The following is a 24,982-nucleotide window of genomic DNA, read 5'->3' as shown; positions in this document are numbered from 1 at the left end:
GGCCCGGCTTTCTGTTTTGAGGACTTCTCTTAATCTTAATTCTTGAAATCGGTTGTTGAACAAGGTACCTTAACAGTCTGTATTCCAGGGTTCCCAGCTAGACGAGTCTGCCTGCAGAATTCGGGAAGGTAGAGTGCAATTACTCAATCTCAAAGTGACGGTGATGGCAGAAAGTAGGTGTTTTTCGAGGCTAAGGCCAAATGTTTATAGAACTTTTTATTTTTTACTTTGCAAAACAACGAGGTATTGGACTGACCGGATAATCTTACTCTTCAGCTGGGTCCTTTAATATACTACCGAGGTTGGAGGAGCGCTATTTACTTCTGTTTTCTTTGGTAGGACCTATAGACTTCAATAAGGATCAGAGTGCAGAATTTTCATTTGTATAAATTCGGTTGGGCGTTAAGAACTTTGGCCGGGGCAGGGGGTGATCCAGAAGTATTCCTCCTGCTTGTGTTTTTTGACTGCGTCACCTTGGCCAAGTCACTTCCCTATCAGTCCCTCGAAGGATCTGGTGATAGGCAGTTTTAGCCTCTAAGGATAACGTCTCCATCTAAGGATAAAGCTGTAGGCAAACGGGAGAGGATGCACTCCCGCCAGTTTAGGCTTGATTCTAGGTTAATTGAGCTTCCTTCCGGGTTGCCATTAGCCGCCCCCCTCCCTCCTTCCGGAGGCTTCCGGAGAGGGAGAGGGCCGCAGCGAAATCTCCCGAAGGGTAACATCTTTCCATCGGTCCAGGCTTTCACTTTTAGTTCCTTCTCCCGCTCCGCAAGCACCGCCCCTTTACGTCGTGCGTTACCCGACGAGTTTGCGGATGGGAGAAAAGGTTTTCCGGTTCTCGGCGCAGGCGCAGTCGCAGGCGCAGGCTCCGCCCGGGACCCCGCCCGGGACCCCGCCCTGCATCGGTGCGGGGCCGCAACGCTCCTTCCGTGCCCCGGAACTACCATTCCCGGCGGGTAGCGTGCCAGGCTCCGCCGCGCAGGTCTCTGGAGCAGGTCCGGTGGCCCGCTGGGGGCTGGAGTCTCACGGACGCGCGCACCTGAATCCAGGAACTGGTGTGCGCTGGTAGGGAAACACGTTCTTCCGAAACTGGTTTACTCATACTGGTAGCGGTAGTTGGGCGACGCGAGCTTTCCCTGAGAGGAATGTGCGAGGGTGAAGAACGAACGGGGCCGGCGAAGGACTGGTATACTTCTACACTCACTGGCTCACTTGGTCTGGGACAGATGAGGAAGAGTATTAAACTCAGGTGCAAGGAAAAGCAAAGGATTTGATTCTGAAGTGGCGACCGTGCACCGCCGGAAGCTCTGGAGAGCTGGGGGCGGGAAAGGGCTAACCGCCATTCACGCGGTCGCGCGCTGAGCGTGTGAGGCGCCGGCGTAGCCCAGCCCAGCCGCCAAGGCCCGGGAGGCCCCCTGCGCATGCGCGTGCGCTCCAGCGGGTGTGTGTGTGAGGGGCGGGGCCGGAGGGGGCGGGGCCAGGTTTTCCGTGGCTCCTCCTCCTCCAGCCGCTCTGCCCCTCCTTGGGCCTTGTGGGCCGGGCAGCCATTTTGGGAAGAGCTTTGTTATGGTTGTAGGCTAGTCACCTCTGTGGGCTTGAGAAGCTGGACACGCGTCGTGAGACGCAGCGTCTTATCCTTGACCGTAGCCCCACGGCTACCGGGTGAGTGGGGGTTTACGGATACCGAGCCGTAGGGGGACCCTGGAGTCTCCTGGAGCGGGGCTCCGCCCGCTGCTTGGCTTGCCGTCTGTGAAAACTAGTTGGAGGAAGGTCGCACACAGGTGGTTGGGTGTCGGTCGTCCTGGGAAGGCCGAGCGGAGCCCCGGGGTCGGGTAGTTCGGGCGCCCCCTCACCCCACGCGCCTCGAGTGTTGCCCCCGAGCGTCTCCGCGGCTGTCGGGAGCGCTTCTACTTTTAACTTTGCTCTCCAGGTCGGAACGCTCACCTGCGGCGCTCTGGCCGCCCTCCAGGCGGTCCGCCTCGCTGGCGCTTCGGTGGCTTGGTTTACGGGTTTCTTGTTTTTTTTTTTTTCTTCTTTCCTTAGAATAAAAGCCACAGACTTTTGTTTTCCATCTTGTAAGATACCTCTTGTGAGGTATCTGAGGAAGAAAAAGAGTTTTCACGCCCGGCGTCCGGGTTCTTGTGGGTAGTAAATTAGAGTCAATCTATCCACTGTCTACCCCTTTACACGAGCAAAATATTGGTTGATCTTGAGTTGACCAGCATTTTTATTCTATTTTAAATCTCTGAACCCGGTGAAAATCAGAAGCAAGACTCAATCTAAAATGGCTGTAGCGTGGGGAAGTAGCCTGTTCTTTGGTAACTTAAATGCAATAACATGTCGTAATGTTTTAGTCGTCTTACCCTATGTGACATTAAGTGGATCTTTTGATCTTGGGGCTGGGGGGCGGGGGGAGGGCGGCGTTGGTGCTCTGCCTTTACGGCTTCTTGTGCTAGGTGAAAACCAAAGGTGAGGCTGATGAAGTTTGCTCGTCCTAAAAGTTTAGGTAAGAATGGTTCAGGCATTTCTTTTTAGTAGTTACTTATAGTTTTGAAATTGTGTTATGATACTTTTGTTTGCTAGATTTGTGCCCTTTCCTTGGATTGTGATATTTTTGAATGCTTTAAACTGATAATGCTTAGTAGAAAAACACCGTGATAATGGTGGTTCATATTTTTGGCTGAGTAAACAAAATCGGGTTACTCTAAATCCCATCAATAATAAAATTATAATTTTCAACAGAACTAAATTTGTAATTTGTTCAAATGCTTTATCGTTTCTAAAGTCTTTTCTGTCAATATTGCTGATAAGTTTGTGACTTTTTTGGATGCCAGTCCTGGGGCTTGAACTCATGTCTTGGGTGCTGAAGTTTTTTCTCAAAGCTAGTAGGCTTAACACCTGAGCCTTGAGCCACAGTCCCACTTTCAGCCTTTTCTTTTTTGGTGGTTAATTGGAGATGAGTCTCAACGACTTTCCTGCCAGGCCTGGCTTTGAAAATGGATCCTCAGATCTCAGCCTATTGACTAAGTTAGGATTATAGGCTTGAGCCACTGGTAGTGGCAAAAGGCTTTTTGTTTAATTGATTTGTTTAAAAAAATGGCAAGGGCTGAGAATGTGCCTTAGTGGTAAAATGCTTGCCTACCATGCATGAAACCCTAGGTTTGATTTCTGAGTATCACATAAACAGAAAAGGCTGGAAGTGGTGCTGTGCCTCAAGGGGTAGACTGCTAGCTCTGCTGAGCAAAAGAAGTTCAGGGACAGTGCCCAGGCACTGAGTTCAAGCCCCAGGACTGGCACACAAAAAAGGGCTATAGGTCCAGAAGTTTTCTTGTAAACAACATGCATTCCAACATTGATTGGAAGCTAAAAATAGTTTTCAGTATTTGGAAAGATACTTGAGTTTCAGGTACAATAGAGCACAAATTGTAAAATGAGAACTTTGAAGTTAATATAATTGTCATCTTTCAACTTACTTTCATGCACACCAATTTCAACTTACCTTCATAAACACAAAAGTTTATTTTTCCCTTAGATTAATATATATATTTTTTTGGGGGGGGGGCTAGGTGCCAGTGGCTCACACCTGTAATCCTAGATACTCAGTAGGCTGAGATCTGAGGATTCTAGTTCTAAGCCTGCTGGGGCAGGAAACTTAGACTCATCTCCAATAAACTACTCAGGAAAAGCTGGAAATAGCTCTGTGGCTCAAGTGGTAGAGCACTAGTCTTGAGCACATAAGGAGGCTCAGGGACAGGGCCCAGGCCTAGAGTTCAAGCCCCAAGACTGGGGCTTTTTTTTTTCTTTTGGGCTGGCCTTAAAAGAAATCATTTAAGGTTCTTTATGAAATTACAAGTTAATTGCTTAGTGTTTGACATTCTTTTTTTTTGGGGGGGGGGGGGGGTCTGGTCGTGGGGCCTGAACTCTGGGCCTGGGCGCTGTCCTTCAGCTCTTCAGCTCAAGGCTAGCGCTCTTTTTTCTTTTTTGCTTATGTGGTGCTGAGGAATCGAACCCAGGGCCTCAGGCATGCAAGGCAAGCGCTCTACCACTGAGCCACCTTCCCAGCCCAGTGTTTGACATTCTTGCTTACTATACTTGCATGAGATCTTTTTCCTTTTTATGCTATTCTCTTTTTTTTTTTTAATTTCATTTAGATAAAATGGCATTATGCCTTTGTGTTCTCCTCCTTTGGTCTCACTGTTGTGTGAATGTCTAGAGTCCTGTTTAATTTACCATGTTCCATTATTCTCTTTTATAGTGTGCTCATCGGGTTTGTACATGGTGGTGTAAACATTTAGTTGGTTCTAAGTAGTGTCTTTTCAGAGCTCTTGAAATATGTGTGTATGGGGGGGAGCAGTTATTTTAAATGAATTCACTTTACTAGAAAACTAATGAAGAGAGAACATTAAATCATTTAAAGTTGGGAATGTTAAGTCTGGAAGACATTTCAGCATCTATGTTTATTATGCATACTGTTTTTTTTTCCTCTGAAACGAATTGAACCTAGGGCTTTGTGGGTACTAGGCACCATTGAGCAGCTATACCCCAACCTGTGATTAATTTTTTAATGTTCAGTTAAAGATAAAACACAATTCTGAGTCTTATTTCAGCAGGTAGTCTATTTTATGGTTTAAGGGAGAGACTGATGCTCAGAGTGCTTTATATTACTTTTATGAGTTGATACTGTTTTTTATTAATATTTTTATTTAAGTATACAAAGTGATTATTGCCATTCAACATGTTAGTTCAAGAACAGTGTATCTGGATCAATGTCATCCCTTTCATCATTCTTCTCCATCCCTACCAAGAGTCAGTACTGTTTTATTTCCCTTCTATAGCTGACAGACAAAAATAAGGCTGAGACTTATTCAGTTAGTAGATAACAGCACTTACATTCAAACCTAGGCAGTCTGTTACCAAGTCATTGTATTTCCTGTTGTCTTTAGCTGGGAGCCTGTTGTTTGGGGCTTTTATTGTAGTGCTTGCTTGGCATTGAACCTAGAGCATCACACATGCTAATCAAGTGCTCTGCTACTGAGATATGTCCTCCATCCCTACTGCTACCTTTAAGAGTACTGGAAAAATAAGAGACAGAAAACACTTGTATCTTTTTGGATAAATAGGGGAAAAGGGGGCAGAGCTGGAAATGTGGCTCAGCGGTTTAGTGCTTGCCTAGCACTGGGTTGGATTCCTCAGTAACACATAAATAGAAAAAACGGCAAGTGGTGCTGTGGCTCAAATGGTAGAGTACTAGCTTTGAGCATAAGAAGCTCAGGGACAGTGTCTAGGCCTTGAGTTCAAGTCCCAAGACTGGCAAAAAATACCTAGCAGATAGATGGGGAGAGGGGGGTATTGGAATTTAGGTGATGTACAGGCACCATGCTACCTCCTAAGTCTCTATAGTTGATATCTGGAATTTAATATATGGTTGTACTATTGGAGGCCAAACACCCCAAGTTATTCCTAAATCAGACTCAATGATTTTTATTTCATACTGAAGTCAGTCCCAAACACAACTACCTGAAATCAAAAATTAGTTCAAAAATAGGTACTGAATTTTACAGGGAACTTCAAATGTAACTAAGCAAGTATTTAAAGGGTCTTACTAGTTTCTTTTGCTAACACAAGTAATCAACCTTTAATTGATCTATTGGGGATTTATTTTTATTTTTCAGCAAAACAGCTCAGTCACTTACAAGACATAGTAGATGCTTTGCTGTGTTAGGGACTGGGAATGTTTGGATGACCATAAAACATTTCTGACATGAAGAAACTTTCTGGGTGCTGATGGCTCATGTGTGTAATCCTAACTACTCAGGGGGCTGAAATCTGAGGATCATAATTCAAAGCCAGCCTGGGCAGGAAAATCTGTGAGACTCTTTTTTTCTCCAATTAACCACTCAAAAACTGGAAGTGGGGCTGTGGCTTAAAGTGGTAGAGTGCTAGAATTGAGCAGAAAAAGCTCAGGGACAGAACTCAGCTTGAACTCAGGGTTGAGTTCAAGCCCCACAACCAATCGAAAAAAAAAAATAATACAAAAACACACAAAAAGCCCTACACAGCTCAACAAATAACTTACAGAAATACTTGAAGAATATCATACTTTTTTTTTTTTTTTTTGGTCAGTCCTGGGGCTTGAAGTCAGGGTCTGAGAGCTGTCCCTGAGCTTTTATGTTCAAAGCTAGTGGTCTGCCACTTTGTTTTTATTTATTTATGTATTTATTTATTTTTGGTCCGGTCATGGAGCCTGAACTCTGGGCCTGGGCACTCTCCCTCAGCTCTTCAGCTCAAGGCTAGCACTCTACCACTTGAGCCACAGCACCACTTCTGGCTTTTTTTCCCCCCCCTGCTTATGTGGTGCTGAGGAATCGAACCCAGGGCCTCATGCATGCAAGGCAAGCGCTCTCTCGCTGAGCCAACTTCCCAGCCCTGGTCTACCACTTTGAACCACAGCTCCACTTACAGTTTCCTGGTAGTTAACAGGAGATAAGAATATCATGGCCTGGGGCTGGGAAGGTGGCTCAGTGGTAGAGCGCTTGCCTTGCATGCATGAGGCCCTGGGTTCGATTCCTTAGCACCACATAAGCAAAAAGAAAAAAGCCTGAAGTGGCGCTGTGGCTCAAGTGGTAGAGTGCTAGCCTTGAGCTGAATAGCTGAAGGACAGTGCCCAGGCCCAGAGTTCAGGCCCCACGACCAGACCCAAAAAAAAAAGAATATCATGGCCTTTCCTGCCCCTGCTGGTTTTGAACCATGATCCTTAGATCTCAGCCTTCTGATTAGCTAGGATTACAGTCATGAGCCACCAGTGCTGGGCTCATACTTTAGTTTTTAAATCATATATGTATGTGTAAGCATGAGTGATTCTGGGGATAAAACCCAGGGTTTTGCATATATTAAGCCTACATGGGTTGGTTTATAATATACTCATTAATTTTGTTTTCCTTTTCTGTGGTCAAATTGCTTTGCTTTATGTTATACAAATTTCTGGCTAAAACACTAGGATGAGGAAAGTTGCTTTAGGTGGAAGGAAAATATTTAAGTTTCCTATATTCAAAGTTAGCTTACATGCTTTTGTTTGTACTTATAGTAAGTTTTAGTTTCAGTATATAAAAATTGTCTTCTGAGGGCTGGGAATGTGGTTTCATGGTAGAGTGCTTGCCTAGCATGCATGAAGCCCTGGGTTGGATTCCTCAGTACCACATAAACGGAAAAAAGCCAGAAGTGGCACTGTTGCTCAAGTGGTAGAGTGCTAGTCTTGAGCAAAAGAAGCTCAGGGACAGTGCCTAGGCTCTGAGTTTTGCCCTGTCAAAAAAAAAAAAAAGCAAAAATGTCTTCTGAATAATCATCCTTGAAGCTTAGAAGTAGCCAAAAAGTTGGTGGGGGGAGGGGATTCTTTGGTTAGGATTTTTTTGTTTGTTTTGGGTCAGTCGTGGGGACTGAACTCTGGCCCTGGACACTGTCCTTCAGCTCAAGGCTAGCACTCTGCCACTTGAGCCACAGCACCACTTCCAGCTTTTTCTGCTTATGTGGTGTTGAGGAATTGAACCCAGGGCCTCATGCCTGCAAGACAAGCACTCTACCGCTGAGCCACCTTCTCAGCCCCTTGCTTAGGATTCTTTGATTAGTATTGTCTAACATGTAGCATATATGAGGCCCTGGATTTGATCCCTGACACCACCAAAAAAAGAACGATTCTCACTTTCAAAATGTTTATGAAATAATCTGCTTTTTTGTTTTTGTTTTTGGTTAGTCTTAGAGTTTGAACTCAGGGCCAGGGTGCTGTCCCTGAGCTCTTTTGCTCATTGCTAGCACTCTACCACTTTGAGCCACAGCTCCACTTCTGGGTGTTGAGTGCATAATTGGAGATAAGAGTCTCACAGTGACTTTGCTGCTCCTTTCTGCCCTGGCAGACTTGGAACTACAATCCTCAAATCTCAGCCTTCTGAGTATCCACCGGGACCCAGCAAGAGAGAGAGAGAGAGAGGGATTTTCTTTCACTTTGTTAGAGAAACCAAAGTGTCCTACAGTTTCTCACTTCTGATTTTTCTGATTTTTTTTATGGGGAGGGGTGGGAATTAGTTGATACAGAGGCTTAAATTGAAACTTGGGAATGAGAGGGAGTACAGATAATTCTGTCAGTTGGGACAGTTTTATTTTCTGGTTTGCTCATTGGTTCTAATCTATATCCTTTCCTTGCAGTTTCTTCATGGAGCAGCACAGAATAATTGTATTGGTTATTTACCCTTTGGTAGAGTACGTAAAGTGGAGCATTTGCTTCTGCTTTGCCATCTAGTTCAATAGTGTGTTGCTATCTAGTTCAATAGTGTGTCATTGTCTGCATGTCTGTGCACCAGTGCTGACCTTGAACTCAGCCTGAATGCTGCTGTTCCTTAAGCTTTTTCTCTCAAGGCTGGTTCTCTGCCACTTGAACCAAAGCTCTACCTGGTTTTTTGGTGGTTAACTGGAAATAAGAGTTTCATGGACTGGCTTCAAACCTGAGTCTGCAGATTTTATGTAGCATTACAGGAGTGAGCCACCAGCCCCTGGCTGGCAAATATTAATTTTTCCAGATAGTCTCCCCACTTGTGCATTATATGTTAAAATCAAGCTAAGTATGATGGTTTTTCTGTGGTTTTATTTCTGGATTTCCACCTGAAAATTGGGAGGGGTTTCTTTTCTTGTTTCACCTTCCAACTTTTAACATTCTATATAAGCACTATAGGCCAGATTCTGATATTTTTTTCCTTTTCTGGGGAAAACATCTGGGATGTTATCATTAACACTTTACATATGTTATATAGTCATCAGCAACAATCAAAGTGTCTTCAAACTGCAAATATGGGACTTGAAGCAGAGGTCTAGGGTTTAGGTCTGTTCCTATGGCTTAAAAGTAATTTTGCCTGAGCACTAGTGTCTCATACCTATAACCCTAGCTACCCAGGAGGCTGAGATCTGTGGGTCACAGTTCAAAGCCAGCCTGGGCAAGGAAAGTCTGTAAGACTCTTGATCTCCAATTAGCCACCAGAAAAACCAGAGCACTAGCCTTGAACTGAAGAGAAGTAAGTTTGAAGCCAAATACCATTGGTTCACATCTGTAATCTTAGCTGGCTCATATCTGTAATTCTAGCTACTCAGGAGTCTGAGATCTGAGGATCATGGTTCGAAGCCAGAATATGCAGGAAACTCTGAGGAACTCTCATCTCTAATTAATCATCAAGAAGCCAGAAGTGAAGCTGGGCTCATGGTAAAATGTTAACCTTGAGCAAAAAAGCTCAGGGGACAGTGCTAGTTCCTGAATTTAAGCTTCTCCCCCCCCCCCAAAAAAAAAATTAATTTTAGCTTGGAAATAAATGGAGGTGGTGGCACTGGGGTTTTAACTCATGGCTTCATGTTTGTCAAGCAAGTGCTCTACCAGTTTAGGCACATCCAGTCCTTGTTCTTCAGAATAAATTTTTAGAAATGCTTCTGAGTAAAATGAACTTAAAGCAGAATTGTGTCTCCAGGTGCTGGTGGCTCAGGTCTATAATACTAGCTACTCAGGAGGCTGAGAGCTGAGGATTGCAGTTTGAAGCCTGCCAAGGCAGAGAAGTTCCTGTGAGATTCTCACCTCCAATTAACCACTCAAAAACCAGAAATGGAGCTGTTCCTCAAAGTGGTAGAGTCCTAGCCTTGAGTAGCTCAAAGACAGCACCCAGTCCTCATTTCAGGCCCATGACAGTCAACAAAAAAAGAATAAGAAAAGCAAAATTGTATCTTATGATATAGTTGTCATTACTGTTAAAATCTCAGGTACAACAATTCTGTATACATATACATGTATACATATTCACACATATATATGCCAGGGCCTCAAGCTCCCCCTCAGCTTTTTTTTTTTTTTTTGGTCTGGTTGTGGGGCCTGAACTCTGGGTCTGGGCGCTGTCCCTCAGCTCTTCAGCTCAAGGCTAGCACTCTACCACTTGAGGCACACCGCCACTTCCGGCTTTTTTTCTTTTTTGCTTATGTGGTGCTGAGGAATCGAACCCAGGGCCTCAGGCATGCAAGGCAAGCACTCTACCACTGAGGCAACTTCCCAGCCCTCCCCTCAGCTTTTTTGCTCACAGCTGTGCTCTACCACTTGAGCCATGCCTCTAGGCCAACATTTTACTGATTGGTGATAGAATTCTTGCTATTTTTTTCTGCATGGCTTGTTTCTAACCATGATCCTTCAGGTCTCAGCCTCCTGAGTAGCTAGGAGTTACAGGTATGAGCTATAGGAACCAATTTACATAGTTGTTTTTTTCTAATGTCTCAAACAGCAACTTATAGTCATACAACCTATTCCCTTTAAAGGTCAGTGCAGTTTGGAAGTACTTCACCTCTTTTATTTGCATTGTTTTTACTTTTTCCTGCAGCCAACCTCAGCCTCAGATTACCCCTTAGCCTCTTGCAAACTCCTGAGTAAGGATCACAGATGTTCATCACTACTTTGGCTTGTGTGTTGAGATGAGGTCTAGCTAAACCTTTTGTCCAGGCTGGCCTGGATCCTCAGTCCTGATCTCATTCTCACTCTCTAATCTAATATCTGGGATTGTTAGACATGAGCCACCATAACCAGCTGATTTTGGGGGTGCCAGAGCTAGTTGTCTTTACTGAATAGTTTGCTTATTATTTATAGTGTTTAGTCACTTTTGGAACAAATGCCATAAAATGTTTTTGCTGGTTTTAAAACCTTATGGCGTCTCAATCTTCTTAGTCATAATGCAGTGTATCAGATTGTATCAGGTAATATATTTCTATCCTCTGATAATATTAACCATATCTTCTTATTTTAGCCTACCGGTCTTATGCAGAACTGTTTTGATTTAGAAATTGAGTTTTTGTTACCAGATAACATTGTTAGCCATGCCTCCATTTCTGGATTTTTGCCATTTAAATCTCCTTATATTATTGCCATTTTGTGTATCTTTCTGGGAGAGAGTGCTGGAAAGGCTGTGCACATACATACAGTTTTAGTCTTAGACAGCTGGAGCTGGAGCTTGTTACCCCAAGATGTGCCACTGAGACACAGAGAAGTGAGGACAATTTGGGATTCATTCCAGTGGTTGTTTGTGGTGACATCGCAAGCTGGAACAGTTTCCTAAGCAGGCTCTTCTAGTGGTGTGACCTTGACATTGGTTTTGACAGCTTAGCTTCCTTTGTTTTTTGTTTTTGCTTTTCATATTTACAGAGTCAAGGAAGCCTCTCATTCATTTTCTGAATTCCTAATAGTATTCTGGTTAAATTCTCTTTGAGGTTAGGCTCTTAGGCTACCTAGAGAGAGAGAGAGAGAGAGAGTGTGTGTGTGTGTGTGTGTGTGTGTGTGTGTGTGGTGTGTGTGGTGTGTGTGTGTGTGTGTGTGTGTTGGCTACCTAAATTGTGTGTTTGTGTTTTCCTTTCTGCTATGGACTAGTATTTGTATAAATTGCTATTCCTAGAAAGTTTTGTTACTACTTCTATTTAGGAGAATGTCCTAAGTTCATGAAATTGAAAACTTACCTGTTTTTTGTTTTGCCCATCCTAGGCCTTGAACTCCGGGTGCTGTCCATAAGCCTCTTTTGCCCAAGGCTAGTACTCTACCATTTGAGCTATAGCACCACTACCAGCTTATTCTATGATTCATTGGCGATAAGAGTCTCACAGACTTTCCTGCCCAGGCTGGCTTTGAACCATGATCTTTGGATCTCAGCCTCCTGAGTAGCTAGGATTACATGCCACTGGTTCCTGGCATGCACACTGTTTAAATGTATCTCCTGTGGAAATTTTAATTGCCAAAGCATCAGTTTTGAGAGATGGAACCTTTAAGAAGTTATTAGATTGTGTCATATGGAATAATATTTATTGAAATGAACTCCAGGAAATGGAAACAAGAGATTTATTTATGTCAGTCATGGATCTCGAACTCTGGGCCTGGGCATTGTCCCTGAGCTCTTCAGCTCAAGGTGAGCACTCTACCATTGAGCCACAGAGCCACTTCTAGTTTTCTAGAAGTCTCACGGACTTTCCTGCCTGGGCTGGCTTTGAACCGCGATCCTCAGATCTCAGCCTCCTGAGTAGTTAGGATTACAGGCCTGAGCCAACAGTGCCCACCTCTTATTTTAATTTTTGGCTTGTTCATTTATCTGTCTTTGTGGGGAGATGAAGAAGGGCACAAAAGTGGAGAGATGTATGGTGAACAAATGCAGCATTGGTACTCAGTAGAAACTGTTGAAAATGAACTCTATATACATCTTGTGAGTGAGGATGGGAAGGAAAAACTGGGAGAACTCTAAGGAAGGGGTGACATTGTTCAAAAAGAAATATACTCATGGGCTGTGAATGTGGCTTAGTGGTAGAGTGCTTGACTAGCATGCACTGGGTTCAATTCTTTAGTACCACATAAACAGAAAAAGTCGGAAGTGGTGCTGTAGCTCAAGTGGTAGAGTACTAGCCCTGAGTAAAAGAAGCTCAGGGTCAGTGCCCAGGCCCTAAGTTCAAGCCCCAGAACTGGTACACAAAAAAGAAAAAAGAAAGAAAAACACTTATTACCTGCCTTATGAAATGGTAATCCTTCTGTACCATCACCTTTATTTATTTATTTTGTCTGTTTGTTTGTTTTTGGGTTGGTTGTGGGGCCTGAATTCTAGGCAATATCCCTCAGCTCTTCAGCTCAGTGCTAATGTTCTACCACCTGAGCCACAATGCCACTTCCAGTTTTCTGGTGGTGGTTAGTTGGAGATAAGAGTCTCACTGACTTAACTGCCCATCTGGCTTTGAACTGCGATCCTCAGCTCTCAGCTTCCTGAGTGCCTAGCCACCGAGGCCAGCTTCTATTTTTATTTAATTTTTATACCAGTTCCTTTATTTATTTATTTATGTCAGTCATGGGGCTTGAACTCTGGGCCTGGGCACTGTCCCTCAGCTCTTCAACTCAAGGCTCGTGCTATACCACTGCCACTTCTGGTTTTCTGGTGGTTTATTGGAGATAAGAGTTTCATGGACTTTCCTGCCCTGCTCAGGCTGGCTTTGAACCTCAATCCTCAGATCTCAGCCTCCTGAGTGGCATAAGCCACCAGCGCCTGGCTAGTGGTTTTTTTTTTTTTTTTTTAATGTAATACTGAGGAATTGAACCAGGGCTTCATACATGCTAGGCAAGCAGTCTACCACTAAGCCACATTCCCAGCCCTCAAGGCAACTCTTTTTTTTTTTTTTTTTTTGGTCATAGGGCTTGAACTCTGGGCCTGGTCACTGTCCTAAAGCTCAAAGCTCTACCACTGGAGCCACAGTACCACTTTTGGATTTTTCTGTTTATGTAGTGCTGAGAAAGCGAACCCAGGGCCTCATGCATGCAAGGCAAGCACTCTACCACTGAGCCACCTTCCCAGTCCCTCAAGACAACTCTTTTTTTTTTTCAGTTTCAACCCAATTCTATTTTCTTTTTTTTTTTATTAATTTAATTTTATTTTATTTGTGAACATACTGTACAGAGGGGCCTCAAGACAACTCTTAAGCTGAGTCCCTGTAAAATTAAAACAAGTTAAATACTTCCACTTATAATGGTGAGATAGGCACAAGGTAAACATTCCCATTCCAAAAGAGAGGTATGGGGAAATAGAAAGAAGAGGTATGACCAAAGCCAGCCCCAGACCCTCCCTGTACCCATGTCAAACACAAGAGCATAATGTGAGCTCCACAGGGATTAGGTATCCTTGTGGGCTGAATGCAGCCCATGTAGCTCACTCCCTGCCTGAAGCTTTCTTTAGCAGATATTATGAGTTCCTGGGATCTTTGTTGTAACTTTGCCTTCACTCACAGCTTCCTTACATCACTCACAGTGGGGAATTGGGGAGTTACTGGAAGAGACTTTAACTCTACTTGCTACCCCCTGGCTTTACAGACTTTCTTTGAAATCTGGGTAAGATTTTTGATGACTTCATTCTACATACCTGCAAACCTCAACGTCATGTTATAGGTGCCAAGACCTACTTGTCAGCTCAAGTAGTAGCCAAATATATAAAATCATAAAATATATTTTTATAATATACATATAACTTCCCTGTCTTCTATCTATTCTGCCTCATTATCTTTACTTAGCCTTCTACAAATCTCAAGACATAGACAAAATGTAGACTATTATTTGCCACCTGACCCTGTCCCTAAGTTTGAGCCACTGCCCCATTTTTGCCTTTTTGGTGGTTAATTGGAGATGAGTCTCATGGACTTTCCTGCCAAGCTGGCTTTGAACCGCTATCCTTGGATCTCAGTAGCTAAGATTATAGGTGTGAACCATTGACACCCAATTTTGTGATCCAATTCTTTTTTTTTTTTTTGGGTTGGGGGGGCTTAAACTCTGGGCCTGGGTCACTGTCTCCCTGAGCTCTTCAGCTCAAGGCGAGTAGATAAGTGCTCTACCACTTGAGCCACAGCACGACTTCCTTGGTTGCCTCTTACAAAAATATATGAGGAGGGTTGGGAATATGGCTTAGTGGTAGAGTGCTTGCCTAGCATGCCTGAAACCCTGGGTCCAGTTGCTCAGTACCACATAAACAGAAAAAGCCAGAAGTGGCACTGTGGCTTAACAGTGGTAGGGTGCTAGCCTTGAGCACAGAGAGGCTCAGGGACAGTGTCCAGGCCCTGAGATCAAGCCCCAGGATTGTCGTCCCCCCCCCCCCCCCCACTGTGTGTGAGGGTGTGTGTGTGTGTAAATCAACTTAAAGGAGGAAAGATATATTTTATGTATGTATCAGAGGTCATAGTCTGTGGTTCAGTTATTTTGGGGCTGGTCAGTAGAGTTAGGCCAGAGCAGGAGGGCATTATCTGATGGAAGTTGCTAACCCCATGGCAACAAGAAAGGAATAGAAGAAGTAGAGTTATGGCTCAAATAGTTGAGCATCAGTCTTGAACAAAACAGCTAAGGACCAGCACTAGGTCCTGAGTTTAAGCCCCTCAGTTCTAGTGTGTACACACACACAAGGAAAGGAGAGATATAAATTCAAGTGCAAGCGTCTGGTGACCTACTTCTAGGTAGACCTACCTCCTATGGCCTACAGTTTCCATTATCTTCCTATACAGCTATGAATCCATGAATGCATTAAGCCACTATGAGGCTATAGTCCTTATGATTCAGTCCTCTCTGAACCCTGTTGTATTTGAGATGAATCCTGTAACATATGAGAATTCTGGAGATGTTTCAGATCCAAACTACAGTAATAAATTGTTAGGTCAAGCACTTAAATATAACTGATTCTGTTCACAGTTTGCAGATAGAGAGAGCAAAAGCACTTTTATAAAACTTGGTAAGGAATGGATGATGTAGAACTTTGTATTTGAAAGTATTGTCTGTTTCTAACAAATAGTACCAAGTTTTTTTCATTGTAATAAAAGATTTTCCATTGTAACCATTTGGATATGGGTACAATTGAGTGTTGTGGAGTACTTCTTAATTTATTTTAGTTATTTATTTATTTATTTTGGTTGATCCTGGTTCTTGAACTCTGGGCTGTCCCTGAGCTCTTCAACTCTAAGGCTAGCACTCTACCACTTGAGCCACAGCACCACTTCCAGTTTTCTGAGTGGTTAATTGGAGATAAGAGTCTCACAGACATTCCTGCCTGGGCTGGTTTTGAACCATTATCCTCAGATCTTAGCCTCCAGAGTAGCTAGGATTACAGGCATGAGCCACTGGTGCTCCAGCCATTAGTGCTCGGCTTTGTGTGTTGCTTTTTATGGTCAAGTAATTGTCTGGGTGTGGTGTGGTATATGCTTGTAATGTCTTCACTGAGAGGCTAAGGGAAGAGGATGATTAATTTTGAGACAAGACTAGGATACATAGTGATACTGTCTTGAAAAGAATCAGTCTATTAAGTGCTTACCTTGTGTTTTGCTACTATGAACACTCAGGTGCAAATGTTTGTATAAGCTCTTTTTTTGTGTGCCATTCCTAGGGCTTGAACTCAGGGCCTCTCTCTGAACTCTTTTGCCCAAAACTACCCACTGTACCACTTGAGCCACAGCTCCACTTCTAGATTTAATGGAGATAAGAGTTTCACAGAGTATCCTGCCTGGGATTCAAACTGTGGTAGTCAGATCTCAGCCTCCTGAACAACAAGGATTACAGGCATGACTACTGATGTCTTGCTTGTGCTGCCTTAAAAAAAATAAAAAAATTTATGCTATACCAACCACCAGACCATGCCTCCAGACCTCTCCCCTCTCCAGACTTCTCCCCTTTCTACCCTCTACCCCCAGTCTTGGGGCTTAAATTTAGGGCCAGGGTGCCATCCCTGGGCTTTTGTGCTCAAGGCTAGCATGTATCACTTGAGCTACTGTTTCACTTTTGGCTTTTGGAGGTAAGTGTCTCATGGATATTCCTGCTGTGGCTTGCTTCAAACCACAATCCTCAGATATCAGCTTCCCGAGTAGCTAGGATTTCAGGCATGAGCCACCCGTGCCTGGCTGTCTTGGTTTTTTTTGTTTTGTTTTGTTTTGTTTTTTGTTTTTTTTGGGGGGGGGTCTGGTCGTGGGGCCTGAACTCTGGGCCTGGGCGCTGTCCCTCAGCTCTTCAGCTCAAGGCTAGAGCTCTACCACTTGAGCCACAGCACCACTTCCGGCTTTTTTCTTTTTGCTTATGTGGTGCTGAGGAATCGAACCCAGGGCCTCGAGCATGCAAGGCAAGCGCTCTACCACTGAGCCACCTTCCCAGCCCCTGTATTGGTTATTTTTGAGATAGGGTCTCAGACAAAAAACCTGCTCTGGGACCTGCCTATTCATCCCTTCCCTTTGTAGGTAGGATAACAGGTGAATTTCATTATGCTTAGATTCTTCATTTGAGATGGAGTCTCAGACTTTTCTGCGTGGGCTCACCTAGCATTGTGATATAGCTAAAGCTGAAGTAGTTAGGATGATAGATTCATGCTATTGATCATAGTTCTAAGTTCAGAAAGGAGATCTTGCAAACTTTTCTGCTTGAGTTGTCCTTGAACTACAGTACTCCCATTCTTAGCCTTCCAAGTAGCTAGGATTGCGGGGAGAGGAACATCTAGCTTGCAGGCTATATAAAGCCCATGACTGGACAAACACATACACTTCTCATCATCTCATACCATCTGCCTGTATTGATAACTTTGTATGGCTCACAAGTGGTGTTATAAATATTCAAATGGAAGGCTGGGAAGGTGGCTCAGTGGTAGAGCGCTTGCCTTGCATGCCTGAGGCCCTGGGTTCGATTCCTCAGCCCCATATAAGCAAAAAGAAAAAAAAATATTCAAATGGAGCCACAGCACTACTTCTGGTTTTCTGGTGGTTTATTGGAGATAAGAGTCTCATGGACTTTGCTTGCCTGGACTGGCTTTGAACCGTGATCCTGAGATCTCAACCTCCTGAGTAGCTAGGATTACAGGTGTGAGCCACCAGTGCCCACCTAAGATAGGATTGTTAGAAGTGAGAAGTTTTTGGCCTATTGATAGTAAGTTATATCTATCTTAGAAGACATAATTTAAAAACATCTTTAAAATTTCTGAGAGGTAGATTATTTTCAGATAGAGAATTAGAGCTTTTTTTTAGGGGGGGGGGGTCCAGTTGTAGGGCCTGAACTCTGGGCCTGGGCGCTGTCCCTCAGCTCTTCGGCTCAAGGCTAGCACTCTACCACTTGAGCCACACCGCCACTTCCGGCTTTTTTCTTTTCTTTTCTTTTTTTTTTTTTGTCGGTCGTGGGGCTTGAACTCTGGGCCTGGGCGCTGTCCCTCAGCTCTTCAGCTCAAGGCGAGCGCTCTACCACTTGAGCTACAGCGCCACTTCCGGTTTTCTGGTGTTTTATTGGAGATAGGAGTCTCACGGTCTCTCCTGCCCTGCCCGGGCTGGCTTTGAACCGCGATCCTCAGATCTCAGCCTCCTGAGTAGCTAGGATTACAGGTGTGAGCCACCAGAGTCCATCCCGGCTTTTTTCTTTTTGCTTATGTGGTGCTGAGGAATCGAACCCAGGGCCTCATGCATGCAAGGCAAGCCCTCTACCACTGACCCACCTTACCAGCCCTGAGAATTAGAGCTTTTTTAGGCTGCTTCAAATGTTATAAATATTCAAAAAAGGTTTCCCTTAGGGTGCCGGTGGCTCACTCCTGTAATCCTAGCTACCCAGGAGGCTGAAATCTGAGGATCGTGGTTCAGAGCCAGCTCAGGCAGGAAAGTCCCTAAGACTGTTATCTCCAATTAACCACCAGAAAAACTGGAAGTGGTACTATGGCTCAAGTGGTAGAGCGCTATCCTTGAGCTGAAGAGCTGAGGGACAGCACCCAGGCTTCAAGCCCCAGAACTGACGAGGGGGCGGGGGTGGGGTGGGGGGTGAAAGAAAGAAAGAAAAAGAAAGGAAGGTAGGTTGGTTTCCCACCCCTGAGTTACTTACAGGCATGGGCCTCCCACAGCCAGCTTTTTTGAGAGTCTCTCACTATATATAGTCCAGGCTAGTATGAAACTTATAATCTTGCTGCTTCAGTTTCCCAAGTACTAGAATGATGCACCACCACACCCAGCTGTGACAGTTGCTTTTACTTCTGTTTAATATATACCTAGGGAATTGATAGGTAATATGGTAATCATAGTTTAATTATTTTGAGGACATCTTAAATATCATTAGTGTTTCACATTTTTATTTCTGCGTCTTTGCTATATTATGCTTAGTAAAATTTAATTCATCAAATCTTTGAACCCTTACATATGCAAGATACCATGCTAAGTAGTAGAAGCTATATTCATTTCAGGGGTTAAGATAGGATTCTTTTTATTGTTGTTGTTGTTTTTGGTTGTGGGGCTTGAACTCTGGGCCTGGGCGCTGTCCCTCAGCTCTTCAGCTCAAGAAGCTACAGCTTGAGCCGCAGCACCACTTCTGGTTTTCTGGTGTTTATTGGAGATAAGAGTCTCATGGACTTTCCTTGCCTAGACTGGCTTTGAACCGTGATCCTGAGATCTCAACCTCCTGAGTAGCTAGTATTACACTGAGTACCAGTGCCTGCCTAAGATAGGATTGTTAGAAGTGAGAAGTTTTTGGCCTATTGGTAGTAAGTTATATCTATCCTAGAAGCAATAATTTAAAAACACCTTTAGGATTTCTGAGAGGTAGATTATTTTCAGATAGAGAAATAGAGGTTTTTTTTTTTGGGGGGGGGGGTCTAGTCGTGGGGCCTGAACTCTGGGCCTGGGCGCTGTCCCTCAGCTCTTCGGTTCAAGGCTAGCACTCTACCACTTGAGCCACAGCGCCACTTCTGGCTTTTTTCTTTTTGCTTATGTGGTGCTGAGGAATCGAACCCAGGGCCTCAGGCTTGCAAGGCAAGCGCTCTACCACTGAGCCATCTTCCCAGCCTTTTTTGTTGCTTTTTTTTTTTTTTTTGGTCAGTTGTGGGGCCTGAACTCTGTAACTGGGCACTGTCCTCAGTTCTTCAGCTCAAGTATAGTCCTCTACCACTTGAGCCACAGCGCCACTTCTGGCTTTTTCTGCTTATGCAGTGCTGAGGAATCGAACCCAGGGCCTCAGGCTTGCAAGGCAAGCGCTCTACCACTGAGCCACCTTCCCTGCCCCTTCGTTGTTTTTTTAAACAAACAGGAACAACAAAAGTGGCAAGCATTTGGAACTAGGATAGTGACAAGTGAAAATGGGGAGTAATAAAATGAAACTCAGAACTTTTATATATAAATCTCCCCTAAATGTTACCTTTGCCCTGCCTTTCAACATCTAACAGTTCGGAAGTTTTTAAAATTTTTTTTGTCGTGGGGCTTGAACTCTGAACTGAGGTTCTGTCCCTGCGCTCTTCTGCTCAAGGTGAGCGCTCTACTGCTTGAGCCACGGCACCACTTCTGGTTTTCTAGTGGTTTGTTGGAGATAAGAGTCTCCCGGAGGGGCCAGGTAGTGGCTCAGTGGTAGAGCGCTTGTCTTGCATGCCTGAGGCCCTGGGTTCAATTCCTCAGCACGACATAGGCAAAAAGAAAAAAAGTCAGAAGTGGCGCTATGACTCAAGTGGTAGAGCGCTAGCCTTGAGCTGAAGAGCTGAGGGACAGCACCCAGGCCCAAAGTTCAGGTCCCACGACCGGACCCCCCAAAAAAAAAGATTCTCACGGAGTTTTCTGCCTGGGCTGGCTTTGAACCATGATCCTCAGATCTCAGCCTCCTCAGTAGCTAGGATTACTGGCGTGAGCCACCGGCGCCTGGCTCCAGTTCTGAAAAATTTGTACTTGAAACAGGTCTCTTCTTAAGCTTTAGAGCTCGTGCTTGACACTGCACCCTCCACATCCCCCCGGTCTCTCTGTCTCTGTCTCTCTCTCTGTTCGGTTGTGGGGCTTGAACTCTGGGCCTGGGCGCTGTCCCACAGCTCAAGGAGAGCACTCTATCACTTGAGTCACAACGCCATTTCTGGTTTTCTGGTGGTTTATTGGAGATAATAGCCTCATAGACTTTCCTGCCCGGGCTGGCTTGGCTTTGAACCGTGATCCTCAGATCTCAGCTCCTGAGTAGCTAGGATTACAGGCGTGAGCCACTGGCACCCAGCTCATATTTTAAAATGTTTAAAAAAGGTGATAAAAGCCAGTGGCTGTTGGCTCACACCTGTAATCCTAGCTAATCAGGAGGTTGAAGTCTTAAGAATCGCAGTTCACAGCCAGCCCAGGCAGGAACGTTTGTGAGACTCTTACCTCTAATTAACCACCAGAAAACTGGAAGTAGTGCTATGGCTCAAAGTAGTAGAGTACTAGCTTTGAGCAAGAAGCTCAGGGACAGCACCCAAGCCCTGAGTTCAAGTTCCAGGACTAACAAAAAAAGATGGAGGTGGAATAAAAAAACAACAATAAATCTGGTGATATGTGCCTGTAATCTCAGCTACTTGGCAAGTAGCAATTATGATGATCACAGTTTGGGGCTAGCTGGAGCAGAATAGTCTGAGAGATTCCAATTCCAAAATAACCAAAAGACAAGCAGGATGTGGTATAGATTGCCAGCCAAGCAAGCAAGAAAAATTAGTTCAGGACCAACCTGAGCAGTATAGTAAGACATCCTGACATATCTAATATAGTACTACAAGTGGTAGCAATTAAAATATAAATTGGGTTTAAAGATTTTTACTAAAACAAGACATTGTGTTAAAAAACGAACTCTAGGGGCTGGGAAGGTGGCTCAGTGGTAGAGCGCTTGCCTTGCATGCATGAGGCCCTGGGTTCGATTCTTCAGGACCACATAAGCAAAAAGAAAAAAGCCGGAAGTGGTGCTGTGGCTCAAGTGGTAGAGCGCTAGCCTTGAGGTGAAGAGCTGAGGGACAGCGCCCAGGCCCAGAGTTCAGGCCCCATGACCGGACCCCCCCCCCCAAAAAAAAAAAAAAACAAAAACAAACGAACTCTACAACTTTGGGGGGGGGGAGGGAAGGGATGACTGGGGGAAAACAAAGGAGGGGGGCAACAATGCTCAAGAGGAAATGTACTAATTATCTTATGTAACTGTAACCCCTCTGTACAGTATCTATACAATAAAAATATTTAAAAAAAGATTTTGACTAAAGATCTTAGTGTGATTAATCATTTGTCACTTTATCATTATGTATGATAATGATTTTACTTCTTGTGATTCTGTGTTGTTCTTTTCCATTTACAGATTGATAGATTCAAATTGCCTTTTTAATGATTGAAAAGTGATGGAGAGGGATCCAAAATATCAAATGACTTCTCTACCAAAGCAGTAGAAGATTCTTCATAGCACCTTCTGAAAGCTCAATTCAGGTTTTGGGAAGGAGGAGAACAAGTGAAATACGGAAAACAAGAAGAAAACCTCATTTACGAATTGTCTTCCCTGACTCCCCTTTCTCTCACCATCTTTCTACTTGTTTTAGTTTTGCTTTGAATTTATAAATAGTGAAGACCAAAGAAATAATATACATATTTAAGAGCTTTATATCAAGAAATTGGACTCGAAAACTTCTGTTCTGTGGAGGGAAAAGTATATCAAGTTCCTATCTGATTTTTTTAAACAAAATTTCTTACGTTCTTAGACTTTAAAGATTAACAAATGTAGATACATATCTGCATATTTTGTAACAATGATGAGATTTGTGTTCTAAGGGCTTTGTCATATGGGTGTGCCACTGGAGTTGACTCTTCAAATCTTTTCTAGTGCTTTAATATTCTATTTTTGATCTCATTTTGACATTATTTACCCACATGGGAGGCTACTTATCTTTCTAGCTATGACCTTATAATAGTTTGCACTCACTGTGCAAATGTCCATGTATTACCTATTTAAGCAACATCCTAGTGCCATTATTCAAGAAGTTGAATGAGGTGAACATAGATATAACTTTTTCCCCTTTCCCCTTTTTTAAATGTAACAAATACTGTTTATGTTCCCCTTCCCCCTTCCCCCTCCCCCTTCCCCTTTTTTGAAACGTGTCAGGAACTAGAGTAGTTTAGGATGAGTAATTGAGGGGACGAAGAAAGTGAGCTACACAGAGCCGGGCTTCTTTGTGCTTCGTCACAAGGCGTGCTGCTGACCAGGCTACTTAAAGCACCCTTTCAACGAGAAGACCTCCTGGAAGATCCAGCTGGCAAACTCAAGGAGTTCAGGAAACAGGACCACAGAGGTTACACTCTGGGGTAAATACTCATTATATCTTAACTTTGGGATAAAACCACATGTCATGAAAAATACTTGTTGCTTTCTGCAGTAGTTTTTGGAGAATATCAATGGATTGCTGAGGAAAACTGATGCTAATTTATATTTGTGGAAATGAGTATGTAGTTAATATAAAAGTCCTGGAGAGTTTGTCTTTTTCTCTAGGAAGATCTTTTCTGTTGCTTTTGTCAGAAATGACCCAAGTATAGTAGACAAGGGTTTACTGCTATTTTGAGTAGATTTTTTTTTTTAATAATTTAATTTTATTGTCAAGGTCATGTACAGAGGGCTTAGTTACATACATAAGGAAATTGGTACATTTCTTGTTGAACATTATTACACCCTCCCTAGTTTTTCTCCCACTTTCCCTATATGCCCAGTTTCCCCCCCCCACAGACACACAGATGTTTATTTTTTTTCTTTTTTTTTCCAGTCCTAGAATTTGAACTCAGGGCCTAGGTGCTGTTCTTGGGCCTTTTTTTTTTTTTTTTTGCTCAAGGCTAACAGTCTCCCATTTGAGCCACAGTGCTTCTTCCAGTTTTCTGGTGGTTTATTGGAGATAAGCGTCTCATGGCCTTTTCTGCCTGGGCTGGCTTTGAACCATGATCCTCAGATCTCAGCCTTCTGTGTAGCTAGGATTACAGGCATGAGCCACCAGCACCCGGCCTAGATGTTTATTCTTTATGGTTTTTTGTTTTGTTTTTTTGGCCAGTCCTCGGGCTTGGACTCAGGGCCTGGGCACTGTCCCTGAGCTGCTTTTGCTCAATGATAGTACTTGAGCCACGGTGCCACTTCTGGCCTTTACTGTTTATGTGGTACTGAGGAATTGAACCCGAGGTTTCATGCATGCTAGACAAGCACTCTACCACTAAGCCACATCCACACCCCTCTTCACATTCTTTTGATAAAACCCAATAATGAGTTCATTTCCATCATACACCCCTCCATACTTGAATCCTCTCTTTTCCTCTTACCTTTCTTCCCTCCCTCTCTTTTTTCCTCCCTCCCTTCCTCCCTTCCTGTGGGTGTGTGTGTTTCATGGTCATGAAACTTTATGAGACCATTTCAATTCCTTAGAACTTCTCTTGATTGGAGCTTTACTAGTAATCTATAGAGAGTCTAATAAAGTAAAATGAGAGATCATAGGTTAATCACTAATTCCTTTATACATTGGTGTGTAGGGTTCTTAAAAGCATAAGTGATTTGAGTTGTCTCTTTCAGATCCTGGCCATGAGGTTGGATGCCTCACCTTGTTGAAAAGACACTGGACCTAAATGGCGCAGCATGACTTTGTTCCTGCTTGGCTAAATTTCTCAACACCACAGTCAGCGAAGGTACTCTTCTCTATTTCTGTAATAACTACCCCACATACTGGTTCTTTTCCTCCTTAGATTAACTCTGTATTTGTTTTTTTGTTGTTGTTTGTTTTGTTTTTTATTGATTTGGGAAGAAACGTATGTTGCATTAGGGATATAAAGACATGGAACAACTAGAACATATAATTAAAGCAGACATAATCACATTAAATAGAACAGTGTAAGTTGATGAGGTAAACCATTTGGGAAACTGGTAAAATTAAAAGTGCTTCCATTTTGCCAATTAATTGAGTAACAAAATGATAAGGAGTCCCACAAATTACCTATCTGTCTCTAATGTGAATTTTTGGGACAGTATTCTTTTTTTTTTTCTTTTTAATTGTGAAAATATGGTACAGAGGAGTTACAATTACATGGGCAAGATAATAAGTACATTTCTTATCAAGCATTGTTTCCTCCTCCTTTGTTTCCCCTTCCCATCCCTTACCATCTCCCACCCCCTGGACAGTGTTCTTGTTCTTATCTAGACATACAACTTTTTAATCTAAATTTCATTTTGAATTATCTTCATTAAATTCCCAAGATCTCATGAATTACTTTAATAATCTGACCTATGTGTTGGTGGGAGTGGGCCAGAGAAAGAGAGTGTGGGGTCCAGAGAAACTTTTTTTTGCCAGTCCTGGGACTTGAACTTAGGGCCTGGTCACTGTCCCAGAGCTTCTTTTGCTCAAGGCTAACACTTCTACCACTTGGGCCACAGCACCACTTCTGGCTTTCTCTTTTATATAATCCAACCCAGTGCTTCATGCATGCTAGGCAAGCACTTTACCACTAAGCCACATTCATAGCCCGAAACTTTTTTTTTAACAAGGAATCTATTTTTGTGGGTTTTTTTTAAAATTGCTTATTTATTTTTATTCATTTATTTTTGCTGTTCATGGGGCTTGAACTTGGCCTGGGTTCTGTCTTTTCCTCAAGGCACCATAGTGCCACTTCCATTTTTTTTTTTGTTGGTCGTGGGGCATGAACTCTGGGC

General features: G+C 43.5%; 1 protein-coding gene across 3 annotated transcripts in view; it reads left to right on the top strand.

Moving 5' to 3' along the window:
* Window positions 1-969: 969 nt before the first annotated feature.
* Window positions 970-24,982, top strand: part of Gpbp1l1 (GC-rich promoter binding protein 1 like 1) — a 69,846-nt gene continuing 45,833 nt past the window's right edge. The window contains exons 1-3 of one of the 3 annotated variants that reach the window (XM_042679885.1): window positions 970-1,065; window positions 21,617-22,611; window positions 23,852-23,964. In XM_042679885.1, coding sequence (XP_042535819.1) covers window positions 23,905-23,964 — 60 coding nt within the window. In that variant the 5' untranslated portion in view covers window positions 970-1,065; window positions 21,617-22,611; window positions 23,852-23,904. The other 2 variants (XM_042679876.1, XM_042679868.1) reach the window with 2 other exon arrangements.

Source organism: Dipodomys spectabilis, unplaced genomic scaffold (genome assembly GCF_019054845.1).
Source record: "Dipodomys spectabilis isolate Male_0828 unplaced genomic scaffold, ASM1905484v1 ptg000002l, whole genome shotgun sequence".
Classification (NCBI taxonomy): Eukaryota; Metazoa; Chordata; class Mammalia; order Rodentia; family Heteromyidae; genus Dipodomys; species Dipodomys spectabilis.
The sequence above is the reverse complement of the archived record's forward strand: the minus strand, read 5'-3'. Positions and strand labels throughout refer to the sequence as shown.